This window comes from Mustelus asterias, unplaced genomic scaffold (genome assembly GCF_964213995.1).
Source record: "Mustelus asterias unplaced genomic scaffold, sMusAst1.hap1.1 HAP1_SCAFFOLD_1286, whole genome shotgun sequence".
NCBI classification, from domain to species: domain Eukaryota; kingdom Metazoa; phylum Chordata; class Chondrichthyes; order Carcharhiniformes; family Triakidae; genus Mustelus; species Mustelus asterias.
In genome coordinates, this window is record NW_027591231.1 from 64,243 (window position 1) to 77,272 (window position 13,030).

General features: G+C 56.1%; 1 protein-coding gene across 1 annotated transcript in view; it reads right to left on the reverse strand.

Moving 5' to 3' along the window:
* Positions 1-1,532: 1,532 nt before the first annotated feature.
* The window catches only part of tuft1a (tuftelin 1a), a gene marked incomplete at its 5' end in the record, with an annotated part of 33,444 nt that continues 21,946 nt past the window's right edge, over positions 1,533-13,030 (reverse strand). Inside the window, 7 exons of the mRNA XM_078206114.1 lie at positions 1,533-3,793; positions 6,482-6,597; positions 7,472-7,555; positions 10,420-10,525; positions 11,744-11,838; positions 11,950-12,078; positions 12,790-12,900. Coding sequence (XP_078062240.1) covers positions 3,730-3,793; positions 6,482-6,597; positions 7,472-7,555; positions 10,420-10,525; positions 11,744-11,838; positions 11,950-12,078; positions 12,790-12,900 — 705 coding nt within the window. The remainder of the gene's footprint in view (positions 3,794-6,481; positions 6,598-7,471; positions 7,556-10,419; positions 10,526-11,743; positions 11,839-11,949; positions 12,079-12,789; positions 12,901-13,030) is intronic.

Consider the following 13,030-nt stretch of genomic DNA (forward strand, 5'->3'; position numbering starts at 1 on the left):
CTCGCTCCCACGGGGGGAGTGGGGGAGAATGTGGGACTCGCTCCCACGGGGGGAGAATGCGGGACTTACTGGAAGCTGGACAAACACAAGAGGAGAAAGGAAAAGAACAACATGGTGATGGGATGAGATGAAGAGAGGGAGCTGAAGTGGGGCAGAAACACCAGCACAGAACAGTGGGGCCGAATGGCCTGTTTCTGCTCCAGAAACCTATTTTGTGTCATTGTCAGCACAGTGGCACAGTGGGTTAGCACTGCTGCCTCACAGCGCCAGGGACCCGGGTTCAATTCCCGGCTCGGGTCACTGTCTGTGTGGAGTCTGCACCTTCTCCCCGTGTCTGCGTGGATTTCCTCCGGGTGCTCCGGTTTCCTACCACAGTCCAAAGACGTGCTGGTTCGGGTGCATTGGGCCATGCTAAATTCTCCCTCACTGTACCTGAACAGGTGCCGGAGTGTGGCAACTGGGGGATTTTCACAGTAACTTCATTGCAGTGTTAATGTAAGTCAACTTGCGACACTAATAAATAAAGTTAATAAGAGTGCGGCTCCCAACAACAATCTCCACTTGCTTGGGTGAGTGTCTCTCCAACAACAATCTCCACTTGCCTGGATGAGTGTCTCTCCAACAACAGTCCCCACTTGCCTGGATGAGTGTCTCTCCAACAACAATCTCCACTTGCCTGGATGAGTGCGGCTCCCAAGTACAATCTCCACTTGCCTGGATGAGTGTGTCTCCAACAACAGTCCCCACTTGCCTGGATGAGTGTCTCTCCAACAACAATCTCCACTTGCCTGGATGAGTGCGGCTCCCAAGTACAATCTCCACTTGCCTGGATGAGTGTGTCTCCAACAACAATCTCCACTTGCCTGGATGAGTGCAACTCCAACAACAATCTCCACTTGCCTGGGTGAGTGCGGCTCCCAAGTACAATCTCCACTTGCCTGGATGAGTGTGTCTCCAACAACAATCTCCACTTGCCTGGATGAGTGCAACTCCAACAACAATCTCCACTTGCCTGGGTGAGTGCGGCTCCCAAGTACAATCTCCACTTGCCTGGATGAGTGTGTCTCCAACAACAATCTCCACTTGCCTGGGTGAGTGCGGCTCCCAACAACAATCTCCACTTGTCTGGATGAGTGCAACTCCAACAACAATCTCCACTTGCCTGGGTGAGTGCGGCTCCCAACAACAATCTCCACTTGTCTGGATGAGTGCAACTCCAACAACAATCTCCACTTGCCTGGGTGAGTGTGGCTCCAACAACAATCTCCACTTGCCTGGATGAGTGCGGCTCCAACAACAATCTCCACTTGCCTGGATGAGTGCAACTCCAACAACAATCTCCACTTGCCTGGGTGAGTGTGGCTCCAACAACAATCTCCACTTGCCTGCATGAGTGTGGCTCCAACAACAATCTCCACTTGTCTGGATGAGTGCGGCTCCCAACAACAATCTCCACTTGCCTGGATGAGTGCGTCTCCAACAACAATCTCCACTTGTCTGGATGAGTGCGGCTCCAACAACAATCTCCACTTGCCTGGATGAGTGCGGCTCCAACAACAATCTCCACTTGCCTGGATGAGTGCGGCTCCAACAACAATCTCCACTTGCCTGGATGAGTGCGGCTCCAACAACAATCTCCACTTGCCTGGATGAGTGCGGCTCCCAACAACAATCTCCACTTGCCTGGATGAGTGCGGCTCCCAACAACAATCTCCACTTGCCTGGATGAGTGCGGCTCCCAACAACAATCTCCACTTGCCTGGATGAGTGTCTCTCCAACAACAATCTCCACTTGCCTGGATGAGTGCGGCTCCCAACAACAATCTCCACTTGCCTGGATGAGTGTCTCTCCAACAACAATCTCCACTTGCCTGGATGAGTGTCTCTCCAACAACAATCTCCACTTGCCTGGATGAGTGTCTCTCCAACAACAATCTCCACTTGCCTGGATGAGTGCGACTCCCAACAACACTCGAAGCTCGACACCATCCAGGACAAAGCAGCCCCGCTCGATCGACACGCTGACCACAAACACTCACTCCCTCCACCCCCGACGCACAGTGGCAGCCGTGTGTACCATCTACAAGATGCACCGCAGCGACTCGCCAAGGCTCCTTCGACAGCGCTGCTGTCCCCATGCTGAAGAATTCTCTTATCGGCGGAGGAGGGGAGGAGCCCACCGTCGCTTTTGATGGTTTGGAATGAGACTCGGGAGGGGGGGGGGGGCAGACATCTGCTCAGTTCGGCTTTATTGGAATTTACAAAACAAAAGTGAACAGCTGGACAAAGCCCAGCCCACTCGCTCAGAGAACACTGCAATAAGTTAAATAAATATTGACTGCGTGGGGGCGGTAGGAGATTGACATTTCAACGTACAATTATTCACCAGTATACAGTGACAAAAATATCTCTTGCCGATAGCGTCAGGGGCCCAGAGGAGAGAGAATGTTTCCCAGACCCAGGGTGGTCAGTGCTCGAGACAAGCCCCCCACTATCTCCAGTACTTAAACCAAATTGTTTTCCAATACTCGATCGATGTGTCCGGAAATCACTCCCAGGTACATTCAGCAAATTTCCATCTTCTGTTTCCGATTTCCTCCTGCCGTGCTGACAAACCCAAGGGGGGGAACAGTGTAGAGGGAGCTTTACTCTGTATCTAACCCCGTGCTGTACCTGTCCTGGGAGTGTTTGATGGGGGACAGTGTAGAGGGAGCTTTACTCTGTATCTAACCCCGTGCTGTACCTGTCCTAGGAGTGTTTGATGGGGGACAGTGTAGAGGGAGCTTTACTCTGTATCTAACCCTGTGCTGTACCTGTCCTGGGAGTGTTTGATGGGGGACAGTGTAGAGGGAGCTTTACTCTGTATCTAACCCCGTGCTGTCCCTGTCCTGGGAGTGTTTGATGGGGGACAGTGTAGAGGGAGCTTTACTCTGTATCTAACCCCGTGCTGTCCCTGTCCTGGGAGTGTTTGATGGGGGACAGTGTAGAGGGAGCTTTACTCTGTATCTAACCCCGTGCTGTACCTGTCCTGGGAGTGTTTGATGGGGACAGTGTAGAGGGAGCTTTACTCTGTATCTAACCCCGTGCTGTACCTGTCCTGGGAGTGTTTGATGGGGGGACAGTGTAGAGGGAGCTTTACTCTGTATCTAACCCCGTGCTGTACCTGTCCTGGGAGTGTTTGATGGGGACAGTGTAGAGGGAGCTTTACTCGGTATCTAACCCCGTGCTGTACCTGTCCTGGGAGTGTTTGATGGGGACAGTGTAGAGGGAGCTTTACTCTGTATCTAACCCCGTGCTGTACCTGTCCTGGGAGTGTTTGATGGGGACAGTGTAGAGGGAGCTTTACTCTGTATCTAACCCCGTGCTGTACCTGTCCTGGGAGTGTTTGATGGGGGACAGTGTAGAGGGAGCTTTACTCTGTATCTAACCCCGTGCTGTACCTGTCCTGGGAGTGTTTGATGGGGGACAGTGTAGAGGGAGCTTTCCTCTGTATCTAACCCCGTGCTGTACCTGTCCTGGGAGTGTTTGATGGGGGGACAGTGTAGAGAGAACTTCACTCTGGATTTAACCAGCGTAGTGTTTGACGTGTCCCAAGGCTGAGTAAGTATTATCTAATCCTCTCCCCCTCACGACGCCAGTTCCATATTTTAGATTAGAGCTGAATTCTTACAGGGGGGATTTTTTTTACACCAATCTTGTTAACGTTTCACGCGTAAAATGTCTGTGACGTCACGATGTCTCCAGCACCCGTACCAGTGCTTTGGGCTTCTTGGACACCAAAAGGATTCTCGAACTGATGACAGAAAGAAAGAGAGAGTCTCAACTTCAAGCGAAAAAAGCTCAAACGTAAAAAAATAACTTGTCGATAAACTTGGTTTCGAGGGCAAGCGTCTCATGGGAAAAGGTCGGATAGACTGGTCGCGCTCACACTGGGGTTTCAGAGAGTGAGGGGCGTATGGTGGGGTGCCTCGATTGAGGCTTCTAAGATCCCGTCCCACCACCAAACACATCTTCCCTCCACTCCCTCCGTCAGCATTCCGTGGAGACCGTTCTCCACGGGATAACCTATCCACTCCTCCGCTATACCCAACACCTCTCCCGCCACCTTCCCACGCAACCGCAGAAGGCGTGACACCTGTCCCTTTACCTCTGCTATGCTCGCCATCCAAGGTCCAAAACATCCATTCCAGGTTAAGCAGTGTCCCACTTGCACCTCTTTCAATTGGGTGCATTCGCTGCTCCCAATGTGGTCTCCTCTATATCGGAGAGACCAAGCGTAGACTGGGTGATCGCTTTGCTGAGCACCTTCGGTCTGTCCGCAATCAGGACCCTGACCTTCCGGCTGCTGCCATTTTAACACACGACCCTGTTCCCATGCCCCCATGTCTGTCCTGGGCCTGCTGCAATGTTCCAGTGAAGCTCAACGCAAACTGGAGGAACAACATCTCATCTTCCAGCCTTCCAGTCTCAACATCAAATTCAACAACTTCAGATGATTCGCTCGACCCCACCTCCACCCCTTTGTTTTCATCCTATTTTATTTAATTTTTTTACTCTGCTCTACCTTTTATTTCTTTATTGTCTTTCTTCCTTTTTCCCCCCGCACTCTTTCCCCCGACTTCATCCCCCTTCCCATACCTTTACTCCCCCCGCTTCCCCTTTTCTACACTCTACCTCTGTCCTATTTCACCCCCTCCCCCAACATCTCCATCTGTCGCAGCTTCTCTGCCGTCTGGACATTCACCCCCTTTATTCTCTCTGTGGGCTGCCATTAGCAGCCTTTCCCCTGGTTTCTGTGGTTATGGCTCATTCCCTCACCCTGCAGTATAAATATCTCCCACTTTCTACAGAGAGACAGAGAGAGACAGACAGGAGACAGAGAGAGAGACAGGAGACAGGAGACAGAGAGAGAGAGACAGGAGACAGAGAGAGAGAGACAGGAGACAGAGAGAGAGAGACAGGAGACAGAGAGAGAGAGACAGGAGACAGAGAGAGAGACACGAGAGACACGAGACAGAGAGAGAGACACGAGACAGAGAGAGACACAGAGAGACACAGAGAGAGAGAGAGCGAGAGACAGACACAGAGAGAGAGAGACAGAGAGAGAGAGACAGAGAGAGAGAGACAGAGAGACAGAGACAGAGAGACAGAGAGACAGAGACAGAGAGACAGAGAGACAGAGAGACAGAGACAGAGAGACAGAGACAGAGAGACAGAGAGACAGAGACAGAGAGACAGAGACAGAGAGAGACAGAGACAGAGACAGAGAGAGACAGAGAGAGACAGAGAGAGAGAAAGACAGAGAGAGAGAAAGACAGAGAGAGAGACAGAGTCATAGAGGTTTACAGCATGTAAACAGGCCCTTCGGCCCAACTTGTCCATGCCGCCCTTATTTTTAAACCACTAAGCTAATCCCAATTGCCCGCATTTGGCCCATATCCCTCGATACCCATCGTACCCATGTAACTGTCTAAATGCTTTTTAAAAGACAAAATTGTACCCGCCTCTACTACTACCTCTGGCAGCTTGTTCCAGACACTCACCACCTTGTGTGTGAAAAAATTGCCCCTCTGGACACTTTTGTATCTCTCCCCTCTCACCTTAAACCTATGCCCTCTAGTTTTAGACTCCCCTACCTTTGGGAAAAGATAAAGCTCGGCACAATATCGTGGGCCGAAGGGCCTGTGCTGTGCTGTACTGTTCTATATTGACGATCTAGCTGATCTGTGCCCCTCATTATTTTATAGACCTCTATAAGATCACCCCTCAGCCTCCCACGCTCCAGAGAGAAAAGTCCCAGTCTATCCAGCTTCTCCTTATAACTCAATCCATCAAGTCCCAGTAGCATCCTAGTGAATCTGTTCTGCACTCTTTCTAGTTTAATAATATCCTTTCTATAATAGGGTGACCAGAAATACACACAGTATTCCAAGTGTGGCCTTACCAATGTCTTGTACAACTTCAACAAGATGTCCCAACTCCTGTATTCAATGTTCTGACCGATGAAACCAAGCATGCTGAATGCCTTCTTCACCACTCTGTCCACCTGTGACTCCACTTTCAAGGAGCTATGAACATGTACCCCTCGATCTCTTTGTTCTGTAACTCTCCCCAATGCCCGACCATTAACTGAGTAAGTCCTGCCCTGGTTCAATCGACCAGTATAAATATCTCCCACTTTCTGCGCCTTTTAGCTTTGACAAAGGGTCGTCTGGATTCGAAACGTCAGCTCTTTTCTCTCCGTACAGATGCTGCCAGACCTGCTGAGATTTTCCAACGCTTTCTCTCTCGGTTTATAAGATCCCAAAAAGTCTTGGCAGGGGTGGCGGGGGGGGGTGGGGGGGGTGGGGGGGAGGCGTGGGTGGGATCAAGGACATTCCTTTTTGTGGGTGAGTCCAGAGCGAGGGTGAGGGGCAGAGGGGGGGGGGGGGGTGGAGGGGGAGAGAAACGATTTCAAACTTAGGGCTTGCCTCCCAGTTACCTGTGCGTGTTCTGGGAGTCCGCCGCGAGCCCCCGCCTCTGGACGTCAGGGGAATGGCGCTGGGCTTTGTCCTCACCGCTGGACGCGTATTCCAGACGGTCTTGCATCTCTCGGTTCTGTCGGGGGGTGGGGGGGAGAGGTGAGAGGTGGGTGTTGGGGGGGGGGGGGGGTGGGGGGGAGAGGTGAGAGGTGGGTGTTGGGGGGGGGGTGGGGGGGAGAGGTGAGAGGTGGGTGTTGGGGGGGGGTGGGGGTGAGAGGTGGGTGTTTGGGGGGGGGGTGGGGAGGAGAGGTGAGAGGTGGGTGTGTGTGGGGGGCGGGGGGGGATGTAAAGAAAAAAGAAACCAGGCAAAGTCAGTTCACAGACGGTTAAAGCAATCGACATAAGCACAGGGACAGGAGTTTCAGTCTTATCCAGACAGGCCTTCGCTAACACAGCACTTTTAGACAGTTTGCATCTTCTCCCCCCTGTGACTGCGTGGGTTTCCTCCCACAGTCTGAAGATGTACAGTTTATGGGGATTGGCCGTGCTAAATTGCCCCTTCGTGTCCAAAGATGTGTAGGTTAGGTGGATTGGCCGTGCTAAATTGCCCCTTCGTGTCCAAAGATGTGCAGGTTAGGTAGATTGGCCGTGCTAAATTGCCCCTCAGTGTCAGGAGTTAGCATGGTAAATATGTGGGCTTATGGGGATAGGACCTGGCTGGGACTGTGGTCAGGGCAGACCCGATGGGCCGAATGGCCTCTTCCTGCACTGTTGGGATTCTATAATCCTGCCACCAGGCCCTGATTGTGATTTTGAACGCCCCAATTAAATCACCCCCCCTCACCCGCCCCGAACCGTCTCTGCTCCCAGGGGAACGATCCCAGATTCTCCCTGTTCCTCTCTCCTCAAGAACCGAGGTACCCTCATTCCATGAGAAAGCTGGGATTCAACTGAGTTACTCCCAAATTGGGACTGCAACCCCCCCCACCCCCCGCAACATCCCGCCGTACCTCGGATTCCAGATGTTCCACTCTCTCCTGCAGCTGTTGAATCAACACATCTTTCTCCTCCAACTGGCTCCTGGAATTCTCAATCTGGGCACAGAGGAATACACAGATAATAGCTTCGTATCCCCCTGGGGGTGGAATTCACTCAGAGTGCAAAACTAAGGGGATAGATTCCTCAGCGAGAGTGTGGAGAGGGGGCTTCACTCTCTGCCCTTTGTCCCATAGCGGACGTGAGCTCTTTCACACCCACCTGAGGCAGCGCCGCACTGTGGGAGGGTCGGTGCTGAGGGAGCGCCGCACTGTGGGAGGGTCGGTGCTGAGGGAGCGCCGCACTGTGGGAGGGTCGGTGCCGAGGGAGCGCCGCACTGTGGGAGGGTCGGTGCTGAGGGAGCGCCGCACTGTGGGAGGGTCAGTGCTGAGGGAGCGCCGCACTGTGGGAGGGTCAGTGCTGAGGGAGCGCCGCACTGTGGGAGAGTCAGTGCTGAGGGAGCGCCGCACTGTGGGAGGGTCAGTGCTGAGGGAGCGCCGCACTGTGGGAGAGTCAGTGCTGAGGGAGCGCCGCACTGTGGGAGGGTCGGTGCCGAGGGAGCGCCGGTGCCGAGGGAGCGCCGCACTGTGGGAGGGTCGGCGCTGAGGGCGCGCCGCACTGTGGGAGGGTCAGTGCTGAGGGAGCGCCGTACTGTGGGAGGGTCAGTGCTGAGGGAGCGCTGCACTGTGGGAGGGTCGGTGCTGAGGGAGCGCCGCACAGTGGGAGGGTCAGTGCTGAGGGAGCGCCGCACTGTCGGGGATCAGTGCTGAGGGAGCGCCGCACTGTGGGAGGGTCGGTGCTGAGGGAGCGCCGCAATGTGGGAGGATCAGTGCCGAGGGAGCGCCGCACTGTGAGAGGATCAGTGCTGAGGGAGCGCCGCACTGTGGGAGGGTCAGTGCTGAGGGAGGGCCGCACTTTGGGAGGGTCGGTGCTGAGGGAGCGCCGCACTGTGGGAGGGTCGGTGCCGAGGGAGCGCCGCACTGTGGGAGGGTCGGTGCTGAGGGAGCGCAGCACTGTGGGAGGGTCGGTGCTGAGGGAGCGCCGCACTGTGGGAGGGTCGGTGCTGAGGGAACGCCGCACTGTGGGAGGGTCAGTGCTGAGGGAGCACCGCACTGTAGGAGGGTCAGTGCTGAGGGAGCGCCGCACTGTAGGAGGGTCGGTGCTGAGGGAACGCCGCACTGTGGGAGGGTCGGTGCTGAGGGAACGCCGCACTGTGGGAGGGTCGGTGCTGAGGGAACGCCGCACTGTGGGAGGGTCAGTGCTGAGGGAGCGCCGCACTGTGGGAGGGTCAGTGCTGAGGGAGCGCCGCACTGTGGGAGGGTCGGTGCTGAGGGAACGCCGCACTGTGGGAGGGTCGGTGCTGAGGGAACGCCGCACTGTGGGAGGGTCGGTGCTGAGGGAACGCCGCACTGTGGGAGGGTCGGTGCTGAGGGAGCGCCGCACTGTGGGAGGGTCGGTGCTGAGGGAGCGCCGCACTGTGGGAGGGTCGGTGCTGAGGGAACGCCGCACTGTGGGAGGGTCGGTACATCAGTTGCTGTGGAGTAACTGTCTGTGACATATCTAACCCTCGCTAAAGTCCTTTGCAGGCGAGAGGGGCAGTTTTGGATGTCCTGCGATGGCCATGGGCGCTAGAGAAATGCAAATCTTTCTGAATAAGAGGCAGAGAGAGGGATTGACGGCACGAACCTTCGGCAGCAACCGGTTCGAGCGACGGAGCGGTCAGAGTGGACAGGTCCTGGAGCCTGTGTTTTGCCATGTGTGTGACCCATGGGCTAGTGGGGAGGGTGGGGAGGGGTGGGGGAGGGTTATTTTCCAGGCTGGGCAGTCATACCCTCTGCTGAAACCTCACAGGTAACAATTGGAGATGACAGAACAGTGGGAGTTTCACGCTCAGTCAAAGCTGTGCGTCATCGCTGTCCCATCCAGGTCATGTTTACTCGGAAAATCACTTTGCAGGAATTCACTGTCTGTGTTTCCCCGTAAGAGACACACCCTGTCTGTCTGAAACCGTCCTATAACCAGACATGATGTGGAGATGCTGGCGTTGGACTGGGATAAACACAACACCAGGTTAAAGTCCAACCAGACAGACAGACAGGGGGAGAGAGAGAGAGAGAGAGAGGGAGAGAGAGAGACAGAGAGAGCGAGACAGAGCGAGACACAGAGCGAGACACAGAGAGAGACACAGAGAGAGACACAGAGAGAGACACAGAGAGAGACACACAGAGAGACACAGAGAGAGACACACAGAGAGAGACACACAGAGAGAGACACACAGAGAGAGACACACAGAGAGAGACACACAGAGAGAGACACACAGAGAGAGAGACACAGAGAGAGACACACAGAGAGAGACACAGAGAGAGACACAGAGAGAGAGAGGGAGACAGAGAGAGGGAGACAGAGAGAGGGAGACAGAGAGAGGGAGACAGAGAGAGAGACAGAGAGAGAGAGACAGAGAGAGAGAGACAGAGAGAGAGAGACAGAGAGAGAGAGACAGAGAGAGGGAGACAGAGAGAGGGAGACAGAGAGAGGGAGACAGAGAGAGGGAGACAGAGAGAGGGACAGAGAGAGAGAGACAGAGAGAGAGAGACAGAGAGAGAGAGACAGAGAGAGAGAGAGAGAGAGAGATGGTGACACACCCTGACTGTCTGAACTCGTCCAGTAATTCAGAAAAAGAGAGCGGGGGATGGAGAGAGCGAGATAGAGAGAGGAGGAAGGGTGGAGAGATGGAAGGAGAGAGTCCTGAAGTTCGGGTGGATGGGGGAATGAGCTGGGAGTGGGACGAATTCGGTAGACCTTTCAAGGAGCCAACACACATATGATGGGCCGAATGGCCTCCTTCTATACCATTGGGAATCCACGTGGTCTATTCCACATCGGGGGCACGGTTTTTATTGATCTCGACCGGACATTTTCTCACCTGTTCGATCATCTGTCTCACTTTCCGCTGCTGACTCTTCAGCATGTCATTGAGGTGGGAAATCTTCTCCTTCAGCACCTCCACCTCTTTCTCCAGCTCGAACGACCTGGCAACGCGTGTCAGAGGGGTGGCAGGGGGCGGGTAAAGAGAGTGGGTTAGATTCAACAATCACCTGGTCCGATAAAGGAACTTATCGCGACTGGCCGGGGTCACTCAGAGAGCAATCGCGACAGGCCGGGGTCACCCAGAGAGCAATCGCGACTGGCCGGGGTCACCCAGAGAGCAAGCGCAACGGGCCGGGGTCACTCAGAGAGCAAGCGCGAACGGCCGGGGTCACTCAGAGAGCAAGCGCGACCGGCCGGGGTCACTCAGAGAGCAAGCGCAACCGGCCGGGGTCACTCAGAGAGCAAGCGCGACCGGCCGGGGTCACTCAGAGAGCAAGCGCGACCGGCCGGGGTCACTCAGAGAGCGATCGCGACTGGCCGGGGTCACTCAGAGAGCGATCGCGACTGGCCGGGGTCACTCAGAGAGCGATCGCGACTGGCCGGGGTCACTCAGAGAGCAATCGCGACTGGCCGGGGTCACCCAGAGAGCGCGACCGGCCGGGGTCACCCAGAGAGCGCGACCGGCCGGGGTCACCCAGAGAGCGCGACCGGCCGGGGTCACCCAGAGAGCGCGACCGGCCGGGGTCACCCAGAGAGCGCGACCGGCCGGGGTCACCCAGAGAGCGCGACCGGCCGGGGTCACCCAGAGAGCGCGACCGGCCGGGGTCACTCAGAGAGCGCGACCGGCCGGGGTCACTCAGAGAGCGCGACCGGCCGGGGTCACCCAGAGAGCGCGACCGGCCGGGGTCACCCAGAGAGCGCGACCGGCCGGGGTCACCCAGAGAGCGCGACCGGCCGGGGTCACTCAGAGAGCGCGACCGGCCGGGGTCACTCAGCGCGACTGGCCGGGGTCACTCAGAGAGCGCGACCGGCCGGGGTCACTCAGAGAGCGCGACTGGCCGGGGTCACTCAGAGAGCGCGACTGGCCGGGGTCACTCAGAGAGCAAGTGCGACTGGCCGGGGTCACTCAGAGAACAAGCGCGACTGGCCGGGGTCACTCAGAGAACAAGCGCGACTGGCCGGGTCCACTCAGAGAACAAGCGCGACTGGCCGGCGTCACTCAGAGAGCAAGCGCAACTGGCAGGGGTCACTCAGAGAGCAAGCGCGACTGGCCGGGGTCACTCAGAGAGCAAGCGCGACTGGCTGAGTCAGACTTTGGGAGAGGAAATGAGTTAGAGGACCGAGATAGGACATTTGAAATCAGCCAGTGATTTTCCTACCTGTGGCGATCAGCCAGGCCAGCCTGCTTCTGCACTCGCATGTCCTCCAGCTGACGTTCGTTCTCTCTCATCCTCGTCGCCAAGATTTGATGCTCCTGCCGCGGGGAGGAAATAAAGCACAGAAAGATGTCATTATTGTTCGGATCCCACCAACCTCACCTGGCTCCCCGCAAACCAAACTGCCAGCACAGACCCCTCCGCCGTACCTTTTCCATCCCGGTCATCAGCCTCTGGAGTTCATCGACCTTCTTGTCCCGATCGGCGACCCTCTCCTCCGACCTCTGGAGCGATTCCCGGGCCTCTCCCTGTTGCATCTGGTGGTGAGCCGCCTGATCCTGTTGGGGAGGAAATTGAGGGGAATTTCAGGATGGGGCTGCTGTTTTCCAGGCTCACCCTAGCACCCGAGATTGCACTTATTACAGCCTGAAGCTTCCAGCCAGTTGCGATTGCTCTCTAACTGACCTCAGCCAGTTGCAATTGCTCTCTAACTGACCTCAGCCAGTCGCGATTGCTCTCTAACTGACCCTGGCCAGCCGCGATTGCTCTCTGAGTGACCCTGGCTATTGCTCTCTCACTGACCCCAATGGTTTGTCAGTAGATTTCGCACACCCTCCCCCACTCGCATCCCATCTTTTGCTTCCCGGAGGCAGTGCATTGGCCTAAAGGCTGCGCAAGCTGCGTCAGCAGGCAAACCTCACGTACTGCGGTCTAGCGCCAATCTGCCGAGAGATACATCGCCCTTTCCAGTGGGCCAAATGTCCTATCTGGACCGAATTCGAATCCCGGACGAGCCCCTCCGGGGAAACCCAAATGTGCCACCACTCTCTCCCCGGCACCCCCCGACCACAATCAGACATCACCCCGCAAATTAAATATCCCCCCCACCCCCGACTTCCCTCAGCCCCTTTACATTCCAGGTGAATTTTCTCAGCCTATGACAAGCCGAAGGTACTGAGGCCAAAGTGCCGCCTCCGGTCAGCTTGGCCGCGGGACGATGCTGAATTCTTCCGGAAATGCCCGACCACCCCCCGCCTCCCCCGCTTTACCTCCAGTGTCTTCCTCGCAGCCTCGTGCTTGCGCTCGGATTCCTGCAGTTTGCCGTACAGACGCCTCGTCACTTCCCGCATCTTTTCGGTCTCTGCGTCGCTGCGTTCCGTCTGTCGGGGGGTGGAGGGGGTGGGGAGGCGGGGGGGGGGGGCGGAGAGAACTGTTAGTGCCGTTGTTCCCTCTGCTGAATCCCACACCCACTTCCCCACCCAATACCTCGGACGCAATTGCTCTCTGACT